We start from the raw sequence: 16,063 nt of genomic DNA on the forward strand, positions 1-16,063 counted from the left end.
GCAGGAGCTTTTGCCTGATGTTTCCTATGGGTGTAGCTAAACCACTTATTCTAGGCTATTTTGACAGTTTGGGAGGGTGCATAAAAACAATTTTAGAAAATTTGCCAGCATACATAAACTTCAGGAGATGGTCAGAAGCAGTTCAGTATCTGCCTGCTTTATTGACACAAGTAATTGGAAACACTGTGCAATGACCTTGGGGTCACTCAGATTTAGAATAGTTTTCTTTCGGCTGAAGAGTTAGTTTAGGTAGGTATGCCCTATGACAAGATTCATGTTGTGCGTTTAACTATACACGGAGCCCTAGAGACATTTTAGATGCCTCCTTTAGTTAATCAGGTTTTCATGACAGTAAACAAGAAAACAATGCTATTAATCTTGGATTACAAGAAGCGTGGGGGAAGAATTAGTGGGACAGAGCAAGGAGATTAAGTCAGTTTTCTTCTCTTACCCAAGTAGCTATGCTGGATGTTACAAGCGTTATTTCACACTCTCTTTCAAATTAACAAACAAGGAATAGTCCTGGACAGATCCTCAACTGGAGTATATTCTACTGATTTCAATAGAGCTATGCTGACTTACATCAGTTAAGGATCTGTCTCGGAGAACAGAATAACCATGGGATGGGCAAAAGAGATGATCAGTGCACTGATCAAACTGAATCCCTATATATTAATATGGAATAAAAAACACTGTTAGAAATATATGAGAAATAACTATTTATTTGGTTAACAGTTACAGCAAAAGATTTACCTTGACACCTATTTTTATTAAAGCTAAAGTATTCAATTAAAACTATACACTGTCCTAAATATATACACCTGTGCATGCACACACAATAAATAATGACAATATTTAATATTGTTATATATTAAGATGTTACATTATCTTTCAATATTCTTACAAAATTTACTGTGATTTAGTTTATCACCTATATTTGGTTGTTTCAATAAACCATAGCAACATAAACTCAGGACACACAACACAAAACAGGATTACTAAATGTAATGAAAAGGGAAGATAATCCTTGAAGCAATGATACAAGAACAAATGTTAACTGCATTAAAAAGTAACAAGATACGGTTTAAATCACCAGCAAGGGAAGATTTTGGGTAATCTCTTAAATACAGCATATAAATCTACAAGTGAGACAAATTGTTTCTGAATTTATGCAGTGGAAAGATCAAATTCTAACCCACCCTCCCAACAGTTTAAGAAATCAGGAAGTATACATACTCATCTCAAATATACACTTAGAACCTGATGCTGCAAACTTCTCCAAGCAGACTGATCCCAGGTGCGCACAGAAAGCCCCACTAAAGTCAAGCAAAGAATTGCCTAATACGGGTATGTATCTTAAAAGCACTTGGAGGAATACTTCCAAGATACTCAGTGGGATAATTCCACTTGCTCACTACTTCAGCATTTCTTAGCTATTGTGGCAACTTTAAAACCACAAACAGAAACCCTAGAATTACTGCTGAGTAAGAAAGATATGTTAATTACATTGACCAGTCAATATTTACTGTATCACATTCAGTATTACACAATATAGAACTGTTGCAACTATTTACAGTACATACAATGCTATTTGATGCTACCTACAATATGTAACATTATCATACTATCTGCAAAGTCTTAGGTTTTGTGGACTAATGACTGATTTTAACTTGCTCTAACGGGGTCACATAGCATACTGCTGCAGTGATTAGATCATTCCAACTTCAATGGGAGATTATTTTATGTCTTAATTTAAAAATTATTTGATCCTTAACATGTTTTTAGAAGTAATATTTAAACTCTAGTGAAAGGTTACAGAATTAACTTTATTTTCAGTCTGTACATTTGACAGCACTTACTGTACAGACTGTATCCCCACAGTTAATTTTTTTTTCTCATTTTATACATGTGTGACAAGACAGAAAAGGATTTAAAATTTAGAAAATGTAAAACCACAAAATTTAGCAGGGGAACTCAGGGGCAGATGTAGTAACTGAAACTATTATTTTTTAAATTGGATACGTTTCAAATTAAGTGTCCCTTTTAACATTGTTATCAGAATTTATACAAAAGGAAAATCCTGAATAATCCATATGAAGAGACACAAGATTTAGACTTTTAAGATGGTGAGAATTGTTTTGTTGACAATCTTATGGCAGTTTTTGTCAGCAAAAAGTTTAGTTACTTTTCAATACACATTTTGGACAAAATGATTTATTTTTCCTTGTCTCTATTGCTCAAAGTATATAAAATTAAAGACATACCTCTCAGTAATCCTGCATTAGGAAAAAAAATGCACTCAGTCTTTTATCTCTAATTTCTAATTATTAGACCATACGTATGCAGAAGGCTGAAAAGAGAGGAAGGTTGTGCAAAATGTAGATATAAAGTAATTTATAAGTACATTCCACATAACATACACTAAACAGGTATTATCTTAATGAAAATAACGTGCACACACCAAGAAGAGAACAAATGCACAGAGTAAAATTCTATACTGGACTGTGTGTGAGGCTCCCAATTATTTTAATGGGAATTACATGAACAGACCCATTACATGTGCTTATGTGTTCAGAATTTGGCCTTTGGATTAAAATCACTCAATTAAAGGCATTTAAAGGCTTCATTCTCCTCTTGAGGTGGATGAAATTCAGCCCTGTATGGAGAGCCCACACAAGGCCTATGCACCACCCTATTCTGAAGGCTTAAAAAAACCTTATGTGATATGCAAAAAAGCAAAGGAGTACTTGGGCACCTTAGAGACTAACAAATTTATTTGAGCATAAGTTTTCATAAGCTACGATGAAGTGAGCTGTAGCTCACGAAAGCTTATGCTCAAATAAATTTGTTAGTTACTAAAGTGCCACAAGTACTCCTTTTCTTTTTGCGGATACAGACTAACACAGCTGCTACTCTGAAACCTGTCCTTAAGTGATATATATGCATTGTGAGGACTTGTGGCACATGGGTGAATTTCAGTTGGTGTCTTCATATTTCCATGTTATCATTAATGAGCTATATATGTGTATCTACAAAATATAGGCCTGCTGTTTACATATGGTGGCAGGATTAAAAATATTCAGATGGCCTTAGCATTTACAGTTTAGTTATACTACATTTTGCCGCAACAGCTTGCTAGGTTGAGAAATATCTGCACTGAATTACAACAGTATATCCGGCACACTTCTGAATTATTTTACAATATGGAATATACCATGAGATTATATATTCTAGGTATTTCTAAAGCACTCCTCACTGTAGAACACAACACATTGCAAGAGACAAAAGACTAAACTGGGGTAATTCAGAAGAAAATGTGTTGATTACATGTGCCATCTCAGCACTTACAGTACAGTAGACATTAAATAATATTTTCTTTTGTAGTATCTTCACAATATTACAAAGAATAAGCCACTGACAATAAGCTTGGTCCCTATGCAATTTTAATCTTTACTCTGTGAAAAATCTTCAAGTCCTCCAAATGTAAACTTTATTGAAAAAAAATAACAGTACATAGAGATGTTAGGAATCCTCTTCGTTCACAAGTAATGGTTCCACTTCTATTGCCACTAAACTGGGTCTTCTCTTGTTCTGCTTGCGATACATAATAAATTGTGCAGTCATCTGGATATTTTGGGTAAGAAAATGAACAACATGAGATACAAAGATAGCATTTTCTGCTCTTTTAAGAACAAAAAAATTGACAGACAGGATGAAAACTAGCCATCCATCAAATCCACCAACCAGTCTCGGACAGTGATCACTTTGATTCTTCAGATGAAGGTTCAAAACTCTCTACAGAGTTATGCCTATAATGTTTCTTCCTAGCTAGTTAATGGCTAATTTATGCTCTGATGCATGAGGGTTTATATCCTTATTTTTAATCTGAACTGTAGACATTTCTAAACCATATGTGTGTAATCCTTCTTCAAATCCTGCTTCACTTGTTCTCAATTATGTCTTACGGCAATGAGTTAGTCAGTTTTACCAATACGGTGTTCTGGGAATTTAAGATTACTATCTTGTTGGCAGTATTCAGAATTTTTTTTAACTCTAAGTGACAGAATACATTAAATTCAGATATCCTCAATTATGATGATCAAATTAATACACATTGGGTCATATTCTGGCCCCTATATATGCCACCGGTGACTTGCAGGAGTATAAAGAAGCCACAATGACCCTCAGGTGAAAGCCCCAGCACAGGAGCAGTGTATGACTGACATTGCCCTACACTGTACCTCCCTCCACCCGTAACCCCAGGCAAAAGGCCATGCTCGGGATGGAACCAGAGAGAGCATTTCAGAGGCATGAGGGAGAGTGACCACAGTGCTTTGCACTTGGCCTATTTTAGGATGCAAAGCAGCCCATAAGCAGATGAAGGGAGTCTACCATACATGAGAGCAGCCCTTGGGGGCCAGCTCTAACTTAATGTAGGGCTACTCTGATCCCCAGCCATATCCAGAATCTGGGAGGCACAGAAGCCGCACTCTAACCTCATATATGCAAATTTGCTCACTTTAAAACACTCCTTTCTTAGTAAAGGGGCAGAACCATGAGGAGAGAACCTGGCTTTCCAGTCACTTTGTGCAAGAGGTTCAATTAAACAATGCATATTTAGTTTCATTTATTTGTATAACAGTAGTGCATCAAGGCTCCAACTGGGAGATCAGGGTCCCACTGTGCTAGGCAATGTAAACATGCACAGTAAGAAATGACTGCTACCCCAAAATTGTTTCTAAGCCAAATAAACAAGACAGAAGGTGGGAGGAGAAACCCACAGAGGCACTGAGAGGTGACTTGCTGTAGGTGACATGGCAGGTCAGGGCAGAGCTAGGAATAGAATCCAAGTCCAACTCCCAGACCAGCATCTCATCTACTAGACCAGTGGTTTTCAACCTTTTTTCATTTGAGGACCCCTAAAAAATTTCAAATGGAGGTGTGGACCCCTTTGGAAATCTTAGTCTGCGGACACACCCAGGGGTCTGCGAACCACAGGTTGAGAATCACTGTATTAAACCAAACTACCATTAGTGTTTATATCCAACCCTGAAGGGGTTTTGGAGGAGGTGAAGTGGATGGGGTCAGGAAGGAAACTTAAGTCATAGGGACCTGCATGAAAGAAGGCTTAAAGGTCTAGAAAATGGATACAAGGGGGCATCTGTTTACCAGGTATCTTCACACACACAATACAATGCATGCTCTTATTCACACAGCTTTAGGTAAGACAGTCATACTACCACAATACTTCAAATCCCATTTTACAAATGAAATAAGAGTTGCCCTGGGAGGAAACTTGGCACATCAGATCTCTACCGGGAACACTTTAAACAAGTTAAAATAAGTTGTCTAGTAGACAGTAGCAGTGAGACATTTGAAGCTAAGGATGCTGCTATTTCAAAAAATATTATTACCATAGAAGCTTTCTGGAAGGTGCGGGTGGGTGAGGAGGCAATTCTCTACATCCTGGGCACAGCCCCATGAATTACTCTGCTTTCCCAAAGCTTTACAATACCCCACCTCTGGGGTCCCTTCCATCTAAAGACTAGTCAGGATTTCCTTCAGAGACAGTAGATAAGCACTCTTATTCACTGCTGTGTTAATATGGGGCTGTCTCCCTGCTTAGAGCTGAGCAAGTTAGCTGCACAGCACTTCCAGCTACTGTAAGTCAGGAAACCAAGAGACCAGGAATTTAATAGGACCTCATCCTGCAAGACACTGAGCACCTTCTGAGGGTGCTGAGTGCTTTCATCTCCTGATGAAGAATTAAGAGCACTTGTGGGACTGAGTCCTTCCACCAGTGTGAATAAGGAGTTACTCTACTGAAATCAGGCCGTAGATCTGGGAGTTGGGACAAGTGTGGATCTCCTGCATGCCAGCACAGACTATCATACTGAGCCCACGACCATTACCAGCCTGGTGGCCTGTTTTATGTAATGAGATTAAGAGCATGGGAAGGAACCAATTCCAAATAACTTGCAATGTATAATTTCAGATCAATATTTCCAGCACATATTTTTATTACTAGATGCACTTGTTATTTCGGGATTTAAGGAATAAAATTAAAGACCACTAAAGCTCTTTCCTATGGAAGCATGCTTACTGTTCATGTCCATAACTTTCTCAATGAAAACGGAGGCCTGAGCATGCAGACAGTTTGGCTGGCTCATAGCCATACTAACTAGATAGAACCAAGTCTTGGACAGTCACTGTGAACTAATGGATCAAATATTTGTTTTCTAAGTATATAAAGATATTAATGTGTAATATGTGATATATGAAACCGTCCTGAAAAAAACGGATGCTGAGAGAGGAGAGGAGAAAGTTGTATGCTCAGTTGGGAAACTGCCCTTGCTGAATTGCCAGGTCAGGCTTAGATTCTCTGCATGATGTAATTGAATTACAACACAATGATGTTCTGTAGAAGTATATAATGAATTCCAAACGGACTGATAAGATTCTGGCTATTGTTGCTTAGCTCTGGCTGACTATACTTATTTTTGGGCCTCTAGTAACAATGTAATCTGCAAATAACTATGCAGCATTTCAATGTAGTTTGCTGACAGAGGCTGGACCTAATGTACTGCATGTCAAATAAAACAGAGATGGGGGAAAAATCTCTGTACTGAGGTCTGTCTAATCTAGGCACAAGGCATTGCTTTTGGGATTCAATTTACAGATAAAGACATAAAAAGGTTCAAATGGGGCTGGTTGGGAGGTTTCAAGATGGAAACCTAATGGCCCAATTCTGTCCCTCAGCTACACGGGTGGATCTCCCACTGAAGTAAATCTCCAGGGAAATCAATTAAAGTTTCATCCATGTGTTTGAGGGTGGATCTGGGAATTAACTACTCTAATATTTGGCATTTTATAGTACTTTATGATGAAGCATAAAGTAACTTCACATTCAGCCAAACTCTTATGCTAACCTAATCCTGTACCTCAACCAAAAGTTGGTGAAGAGTCATGACTCTTCCAATGTCCCTAAAGATGAAACAAACCTGGACCAGTGGGAAGAAAGTTCCAGAATCCCAGATGATCTACTGAGAATGCCCTCCTGCAGCCAGTTCAGTCTAGGGACTAGTCTCTTGGCTAACTTCAGCTGCTACTGCAACAGACATATGTGCAAAAATTCTATAGTAGACAGTTATGGAGTAACTGGCTGACAGGGGAAGCATATTCCTAACCCAGTCAGTTAGAGGTTGGTTTTGTCCTTGCTGTATCCCATCTAATATAACTGTGGATGTTCTCAGAAATTAACTACCAGAAAAGAAAGTTAATCACTCAAAGGCAGTGATTATCCAAAAATGAGACACCTCTTCTCTTCTGAAGATTGGGAGCTTTCTATTCCCACCCCCTCTGTTCCCAACAATCAAGAAAGATCCTGCTTGCCCCTTTCTGAATTACTCATGACTGTCTAATGTGGTGTGTGAGTTTGCTAGGATCTTCTGTAACAAACAGTAATGAAGCTCTCTTTGGAAAGCACTGATTTCCATATCTTGAGGACTTCTCAAGGCAGGAGGTCTGCTTTTGTTTCTCCTTTTCTCTTGATTACAAAGTTTCTTCAAATTCCCCAAGCCACGCTGGAAGCATATGTTTTCAATATAATTTGAACTGGAGGACTACTAGGATTGGAATCAGACTCTAATCAAATCAGAACTGAAAAATGAATGTCATGTGCACACAAGCATTGCGACTCTGGGCAGTTTGTGGCCAATATCGGAGTTCCTCTTAGGAATACATGATGGAAGGGCATGTACAAATATTCAAGTAGTGTACTGTCATGGTGATCAGCATCAAATTCTGATTTTCCTTTTTGTAAGTATAGGCAGTTTTATGTTTCCAGCTAAGGCCAAAATTTTCAGGGCTTTGTTTAGGGAACGAAAGCCTTGTGTGTCCAAACCAGGGCAAAAAGCCATGAAATGCTACAGTCTACTCATGCTAGAGAAGTATCTCATCAGTGATAAAACTACACCTTTTAATTTCAAAAGAGGCAGTTATCCTCAGTAGTATATTACCACTGTAGTGAAGTTCTGTGTTTGTGTAGTGAAGGACCTTTTACTAGAACTTCATGTCTTCGGATGTCCAGAGTATGGCTGGCTATCCTGAGTGAAGAAGTGAGTTAGTCAATCTGAAGTTTTAACAATTGAACTGGTTACAGGCTTTAAGCTGGTTCTGAGACTTCTTTTCACTGAATCCCAACTTTACACTTTAAATATTGTATCCCTCTTCCTCTTGTTAGTTTGAGCTACTGACTTGAAGTTCTCAATCCAGACAGGTCAGGAATACCTCCTTTAAATGCTAATGCTTAGCAAAATTGAAAGCTGGAAAATCCAGGCTCTGAGTTCCATACAATTAGATGGTTTGGAATTCTGTATTTATTAACTCAATTGTTGGGATCTCAGTAGTAGCCAATAATCCACAGAACCTTTCATCTATTATTAAACAGGGAGGGCCTTGGTGTACCAAAACTCATACTACAGTTCTACTATTTGCAGTTGCTTAAGTAGTACAGTAATGGAAGAGGTTAGTTCACATGAAACTACTCTGCCGTGATAAAACCAAGGCTATGTCTACACTATTGCAGTAAGTCGACCTACATAAGAATGTATAGACTGGGTAAGACCAAAGGTCCATCTAGCCCAGTACCCTATCTTCCGACGGTGGCCTGTGCCAGGTGCCCCAGAGGGAATGAACAGAACAGGTAATCATCAAGTTATCCATCCCCCGTCACTCATTCCCAGCTTCTGACAAACAGAGGCTAGGGACACCATTCCTGCCCATCCTGCCTAATAGCCATTGATGGACCTATCCTCCACAAATTTATCTAGTTCTTCTTTGAACCCTGTTATGGTTTTGGCTTTCACAACATCCTCTGGCAAGGAGTTCCATAGGATGACTCTGCATTGTGTGAATAACTTAGCTGGAGTTGACGTACCTTAGGTTGAGTTACTGCGAGGGGTCGATGGGAGAAAATCTGCCGTCAACTTACCTCACTCTTCTCGTCGGGGGTAGGGTACAGGGATAGACTGGAGAGCGATCTGCTGTCGATCTGGCGGGTCTTCACTAGACCCCCTAAATCGACCACTAATGGATCAATCTCAGAGTGTCGATCTGGGCTGTAGCGTAGACCTGCCCCAAGGCTCCTCCATGGATGTGTTGCACTTAAATTCATAAGGCTACCAAACAGGAGTCCAAATTCAGTTTAAAATGGGCTGGTTTTCCTACAACTTGCTGTATTCTCCTTCCTTATGCATATCAAGGCCCTGCTGGTTCTTTGACTGGCTTTATAGACAAAACATGGAATTTTAACTGGCAAGGATAATGGGGTAGATAGTTATACAGGTGGTAAGACCAACAAATATGTTACCATTCACAAGACTTATGAAACAAAGGCTCAATATTGTTCAACAATTTGCTCTTATTAGTATTTTACGATCAACAAGAACAATCATCTTCCTAGAATGAGTGCACATATATAGCAATAACTAGCACGCTGGAAACACACACAATACAAATCTGAATTAAGAGAGAAGTTCATTTAAGACCAAACTCCTTCTGTCAGTTGCAGCAGCCTGGCAAGCTAACCTATGTTGTAATATGTGTATTGTGCATGACTCTTCAAGCATAATAGCTTACTTTAAGATACACTTAAATGCATGAGTGCATATGTTTGTGCCCCGGGTGATGCACTTAGTTTTATGGGCAACTGCAACATACGTTCACTACATATTATGTTTTCAAAAATATCTTAATAAGCTTCATGTTTGTCCTTTACCTCTAGATGAATCTGGCAAGAAGCTGATTTAAGATACCTTTAAAAATGGGCCAGTTTCAGTTATAATCTGCCTTGTGCACTTGGAAATAATTTGTGTGTTTCTCGGGTATTAAACACACATTAGCCATGCACAAATGGGAGGGCCATTGCGCATGCCTAAAACTGAAAATTTGGTCCACTGTGTATTGATTACAAAAAGTAAAGCTATCCAATGTAGCTTTAATTTGGATACCTTATTCAAAGTTACCGGCCATCTTATAAAACTGGGCAAATCATTTTAAAAAAGACGATGTTTCACAATCAGTTTAGATGCAGAATGAAAGCTGTACAAAACTCCAATTCAATCTCAAATTATTGTCCAATATTTAAAAACACACTTTTGAGAAATTCTTGCTCTAACTGGAAAAGGATACAAAAATATCTAGAAACAGAACTCCAAAGCTCCCAATGAGCCACGGAAGATGGTGTAAAAAGTAGAGGTTTCTGAGAGCCTCAGCTGCAGGCATCTTTAAAACAAGGCTCAGTCCATAAGTACAGTTTCCCATCATGGCTAATGCAAACAGCAGGTAAGATGTGCCTTCTGTGGACCTTCTCTGGAACTACAAATAAATATTAAAAAAAAAAAAACTTTGATAGGAAAATAAAAGTTGTCACATACATTATTACAGTGACCAGTTATGGATATTTTCCAGTTATTTTACTTGCTAACATGCCCCCACAAATTCAAACACTTATTCTTTTCCAGCTAGAAAACATTTACCTATGTTTTTAATGCTTCTGCCTCCATTAGATCTATTACTTTCTGCACCAGAATAATCTAAATCAGTAGTAACGTGCATAGTTCTGGGGAATAATGCATGTTAACTCCTGCAGCTGCAGAGCAGAATGGGACTCTAGCGCATTATAAAATGTTAATGTTTATTTCTTCAGAAATCTGTTACTCCTTCCCTTTCTTCGGTGGAACATTTTGAAAACGTTTTAATAGCTTACTTCAGAGAGGCCTGTTGGATTGGAAATAAACTGTACTTCACGGAGCCAAGTTTTTTCAATGTAAGATCAAAACGCATTCCAATGCCTGTTCTCTGCATATATAAAATCTTTCACTCATTGATAAGGCTAAGATTTAGTCACGGGTATTTTTGGTAAAAGTCATGGACAGGTCACGGGCAATAAATAGGTTTCAGAGTAGCAGTCATGTTAGTCTGTATCCGCAAAAAGAAAAGGGAGTACTTGTGGCACCTTAGAGACTAACAAATTTATTTGAGCATAAGCTTTTGTGAGCTACAGCTCCCTTCATCGGATGCATGCAGTGGAAAATACAGTGGTTCTCCAAGTACTCCTTTTCTTTTTGGGCAATAAATAAAAATTCACGGCCCGCGACCTGTCCATGATTTTTACCAAAAATACCCCTGACTAAATCTCTACTTCTGGGGCCTCGTTGCTCTGGGGGACAACCTGCTCTAGTGCTGGGGGTTGACTGCCCCCTGGCCGCTGCTGCCAGGGACTGCTCTCCGGATGCCACCCCAGGACCACTGCTTTGGCCGCCCGGGGACCACTGCTGCTTGGGCAGTTCCCAGGGCACTCTCAGGACCACTGCTCAGGCACTCCCCAGAGCCAGCCACACCGGCCGCTATTCTGCTGCCCAGGGCTGCAGCAGTGGCTGGTGCGGCTAGCCCTTGGACAGGACAGCTGCTCAGATGCTCCAGGGGGCCGCCCCAAGGACCTCTGCTTGGGCGGTCCCTGGGACCAGCCACACTGGCTGCTCCTTGCATAGTCCCTGGAGCCAGCTGACTGGGGCTGCCCGAGCAATGGCTGGTGCAGCTGGCTCCGGGGTGGCCCCCAGGATCGCTGCTCAGGCGCTCCCCGGGGGCCGCTCCCAGGACCATTGCTCAGGCGGTCCACGGGACCAGCCACACCGTCCGCTGCTCGGGGGGTCCCCAGGCCCAGCTGACCCTTGGCCTCCCGAGCAACGGCCGGTGCGGCTGGCCCTGGGGACCACCGGAGCAGCTGGTCATGGGTCACTCCAGCCTTGGCCGGTGCTGCTGGCTGTGGGCTGCCTGAGCAGGGGCTGCTCGGGTGGCCCTGAAGTCAGACACACCAGCCCCTGCGGAAGTCACGGAGGTCATAGAAAGTCACAGAATCCGTGACTTCTGCGACCTCCATGAAAGGATTGCAGCCTTATTCATTGACAGTAGGAAGATTATGAAATCAATAATGGGATTTTTGAAGTCATAGTGGATTATGTTTTAACTCACTGTACTCTATAAAACTCTCTACATTGTTTACTTACTTATTTAATAGAGAACACTTGGCAATCTAGAGATATAAACTGCATGTTTGCTTTTCATGTGCAATGCATACCTCTGCCCCCACCATCAGGTTCAGATCTACTTCTCCTGTCCTCTCTGAAAGATGTGCAGTTTTCCTTCCTTGCCTCTTCCCATTTCAGATAGTTCCAAATGCAAAGTTCAGATTTCAATGGAAATGAAAGTTTGTGTTCAATGAGAGGAAGATTCCAGTGTATCAAGCAACAGGAAGCACTATGCAATTTAAGTGAACTCTCTCAAAAATATACTTACGTTTTTATACAGCTGGGGAAATCTAGATCCCAAGTAAAACATGCAAGATATATAGCCACAAATGAAGCCTGACATTTCTATCATACCAAGAGTGTTCTGAAAAAACAACAAAAACACAAAGATTTTGTTTAAAAATACCTTTTAACATTTCAAGAGGTTTTAACTTACAGTTTTACTTCCTCTCAAGGCCTGCATTATGGCCACTGGCTTTCTGGAAAGGGACTGGTTCAATGCTGCTGTAAATGGCCAAAGAGGTGACTGCTAGAAAGAGTTTGATCTTTACCTCAGAGTGGTGCATATCAGAATCAAAGCTAGTTACATGCAACAGTTGGGATTTAATGCTAAACATTAATGCCAAATGCATCTACTCTCAATAGTGAAAGAGCTAGACTCGGTGATTAAAGTCAAAATTAAGAACTACAGCAATGGCCAGCGAAAAGCAAAGCACATTGTGGCAAGAAAGCATGACACTTAATGCATTTTCCACTGTGTTCAACATGAATTGTGTTAATTTCCCCACTCTGCTACATTTTGAAAATAAGGCTTCCCTGCTGAGCAATGTAGTTTGGATTACTGTATAGGTAATAAACCAGCACTATTACGAAGATCAGTAAAATGGTGGAATATACCCCTCCAGGAGTGCTGGAACGATTTTTATAGCGGGGGGGGGGAGGGTGAAAACCATTTAACCAAACTGTAAGCCATGTATATAATGGAAACCACATCAAGCCACTGGCAGCACCCCTAGTTCCATCACCTATGTACTGCTCAACTCTCGTATTAGGCAACAGCAGATACAAGTGTAATTTCTTCCCACATCAGAGGCTAAACCTGGGTTTCCAGTCTCCAAATGACTGCCTATGTTACCTAGTATCAATGAAGAGAAGGTGCATTCATATGTCACTCTAATTTAATCTACAGAGTTATGCATTCTAATATAGCTCCATTAGTAAGATAAAGTGCATCTTAAAAAGCGTAAATTCATAGCTTGCAAAATTCAAAAGAGAGACAATATCCTCCCAAACTCCTGCCCCTATTCAGGAGAAGGGATATTGCATAACATGAACTATGCTCATTTGTTTGCACTAAGTCATTACTTCATGTACATCTTTTTCCTCAGTAGGCAGGTACAATAATTGAAATAATGCAGCAGTAGCCTAGAGCTAGGAATGCATCAAGAAATATTCTCAGTTTGGGAGAACTGTGAGATTATGGTCCTCACTCTTTTGAAAGAAAATCTAAACAGGTTGGGTAGAGGGGAGAAGAAAAGGAGCCTGCCTTCTTTCAGAAGACAGAAAAAGATTTCTTTAGGTACAAACTATGAAAACAATGCGAGCTGAAAGCTTGCATGAGTGCACTCAAGATTTCTTTAGGAGAAAAAAGAACCCAATTCACTGTGACAGATTTTAATGTCTCAGTTAATATTTTCAGGCCACAAATTTAAAAGAAAACAATAGTGATTTTTACTACTGCCTTAAATGACTACAGAAAAATTCAGTTAATTAATATATGTAGCCCTAAACAAGTTAATTACAAATAATTATAATCATTTCAGAATTTCCACTCATAGAAACTGCAAAGCTGTGTAATGCCTAATTGCCTGCATTTTAATAACACCAGCTGGAAATACAGCCTGATGTCAAACATCAAGACAGAAAGACTTAACTGCAAGACATCTCCATGGCTGTTTTTAGGCAACTTCTATATTTTTGGGGTGGGGGTTTGGCAAGTATCGTTCAAACAAATACCCATAATATCGCGCACACAATTACTAAAACAATTAGGATCATCATGCAAATTCCTAAGAAGCATATCCACAATCCTTACCAAAATTTTATTTATAGTCTTTTTGTGAAGGTGGGAAGTTAACTAAAAAACAAACTACCTTGCTAGCTTCCAGCACAGCACTCTGGTCTTGGTTTCGTAGCAGTAGCTGACTGGGTAAAATTACACACAATGTTATACACATCAAGACCCAGGTTACACAGAAATTCTTCAGGTTTATGCTGCCTACAATAAAATACAATAAGTCAGCTGACAAATGAATTGTTGGCTAGTAACATTGCTATTTGCTTGTAATTTAGCGTATAGAGTTAAACATCTTCAAGTGAAGACAAGTTTCACATTCAATCCACTTTTTAAACTAGCTCCTACTAACACATTCAGGTTTAGCTAGTACAATAATCAAAAAGTTGCTAAATACAATAGAACAGAACACTTTCTTTCCACAAGTATTGATTAAACACCCCAAATACAAAGACATTTGGAATGTAAATTTCATTCCATTTGTCCCAAAGGCTTTGCTGTTAATACAGGCCCATCCAGCAAAGCACTTAAGTACATGATTGACTAAGCATATGAGTGGTCCTACTCAAATCAGTGGGATTACCCATGCTTAAAGTTAAGCATGCGCTTATGTGACTTGCTGGATTGGGGCTATAGTCACCTACAAAGGATTTCAAAATAGCAGAAAATATTATAAATAATTCAGTAGATAAAGTAGCTCCTGTATTATAATACAGTCGTGCTTACTGGCTCCAGATGATATCAGCACTCCACTGTGCTAGAAGCTGTACTGATATACAGCAAGAGAAAGTCCCTGCCCTTCGAGTTTGCAGTCTAAACAGCCAAGACAAAGGACATATTACTATTGCCATTTAACAGATGGGGATCTGAAGCACAAAGACTAAGGCCCAGATATTTAAAGATATTTAGCTGGTGCTGCACTCATCTAAACTCCTAAATCCCTTCTGAAAATGAATCAAGTCTCATAAATCAATTAGACTTTGCAATATTGAGTGCAGCACCAGCTAAATACCTTTAAATATTTGGCCCTAATCGACTTGCCCAAGGTCACACAAGAATCTGAGGTAGAGCTGGGAATTGAATCCAGATCTCTGGAGTCCCACTCCACCACCTTAACCTGAAAACTATCCTTCGCCTTCTAGTTAGGCACGAGTGTGACTGAAAAGCAGCACAGCAGTCGGAACTGTGAATATCCTTTTATTTTTTTAAGGTTATGAAATAAAAACAAAGAAAATCAGAGCTAAGGACACACCATGTAATCTTAATCTTGATGTGGTTAGATATTGCATGGATTTAAGAGCAGTTCCATATCTGCTGCCCTTGGTTCTTTATTCAGCTGGGCACGTCTAAGTTGTAACTCCGCTTTTTATTACCTTTGTTAGACCTTTAATTTTAATATTTATATTTTGACTTAAAAATGTTTCTATTGATATAGTCAGGTATGCTGTTTTTCCTGAGCTTTTACAATTTGAACAGAACTTTGACTGCTATTGCAATATAAATGGAAGAATGAAAATTTTCCAAGATTAAACACTATAATTATTTGCAGGATTTTATGAAGCAAATCAAGTAATTTCATTCCTTTTCCATTGGGTCTTTTTGACTATGTATAGTTATAGATACAGAACACATGAAAATGTCAAGATATTTTATGCAGTTAGCAAATACAAAATAAAAAGTCCAACTTTGATCAAAATCAGGGAAACTAATTGAACAGAACCTAATGGAAAGAAATGCAAGCTTTCAATCTTCTTTTATATATGCTTAGATAGCTGAAAGTAGATAGTAAAACTAAGGAATAAGCTAAAGCAAGCAACTAGATTCCACAAATTACTGCATTTTTTAAACATCTATATAAAGTGACAGTCTTACATAGAAAATACTCACAGCTATTACAGAA

At 39.3% G+C, this 16,063-nt stretch overlaps 1 protein-coding gene across 16 annotated transcripts in view; it reads right to left on the minus strand.

The window, feature by feature from the left end:
* Positions 1–704: 704 nt before the first annotated feature.
* LOC102932031 (lysosomal amino acid transporter 1 homolog) overlaps positions 705–16,063 on the minus strand; it is a 34,227-nt gene continuing 18,868 nt past the window's right edge. For 7 of the 16 annotated variants that reach the window (XM_043522671.1, XM_043522679.1, XM_037909239.2 and 4 more), the window contains 5 exons: positions 14,243–14,367; positions 12,358–12,453; positions 12,140–12,214; positions 10,192–10,377; positions 705–3,624 (listed from right to left, as the gene is read on the minus strand). In XM_043522671.1, coding sequence (XP_043378606.1) covers positions 3,523–3,624; positions 10,192–10,377; positions 12,140–12,214; positions 12,358–12,453; positions 14,243–14,367 — 584 coding nt within the window. In that variant the 3' untranslated portion in view covers positions 705–3,522. Of the gene's footprint in view, positions 3,625–8,992; positions 10,378–12,139; positions 12,215–12,357; positions 12,454–14,242; positions 14,368–16,063 lie in introns of those variants that run through there. The other 9 variants (XM_043522676.1, XM_037909243.2, XM_043522672.1 and 6 more) reach the window with 4 other exon arrangements.

This window comes from Chelonia mydas, chromosome 9 (genome assembly GCF_015237465.2).
Source record: "Chelonia mydas isolate rCheMyd1 chromosome 9, rCheMyd1.pri.v2, whole genome shotgun sequence".
Classification (NCBI taxonomy): Eukaryota; Metazoa; Chordata; order Testudines; family Cheloniidae; genus Chelonia; species Chelonia mydas.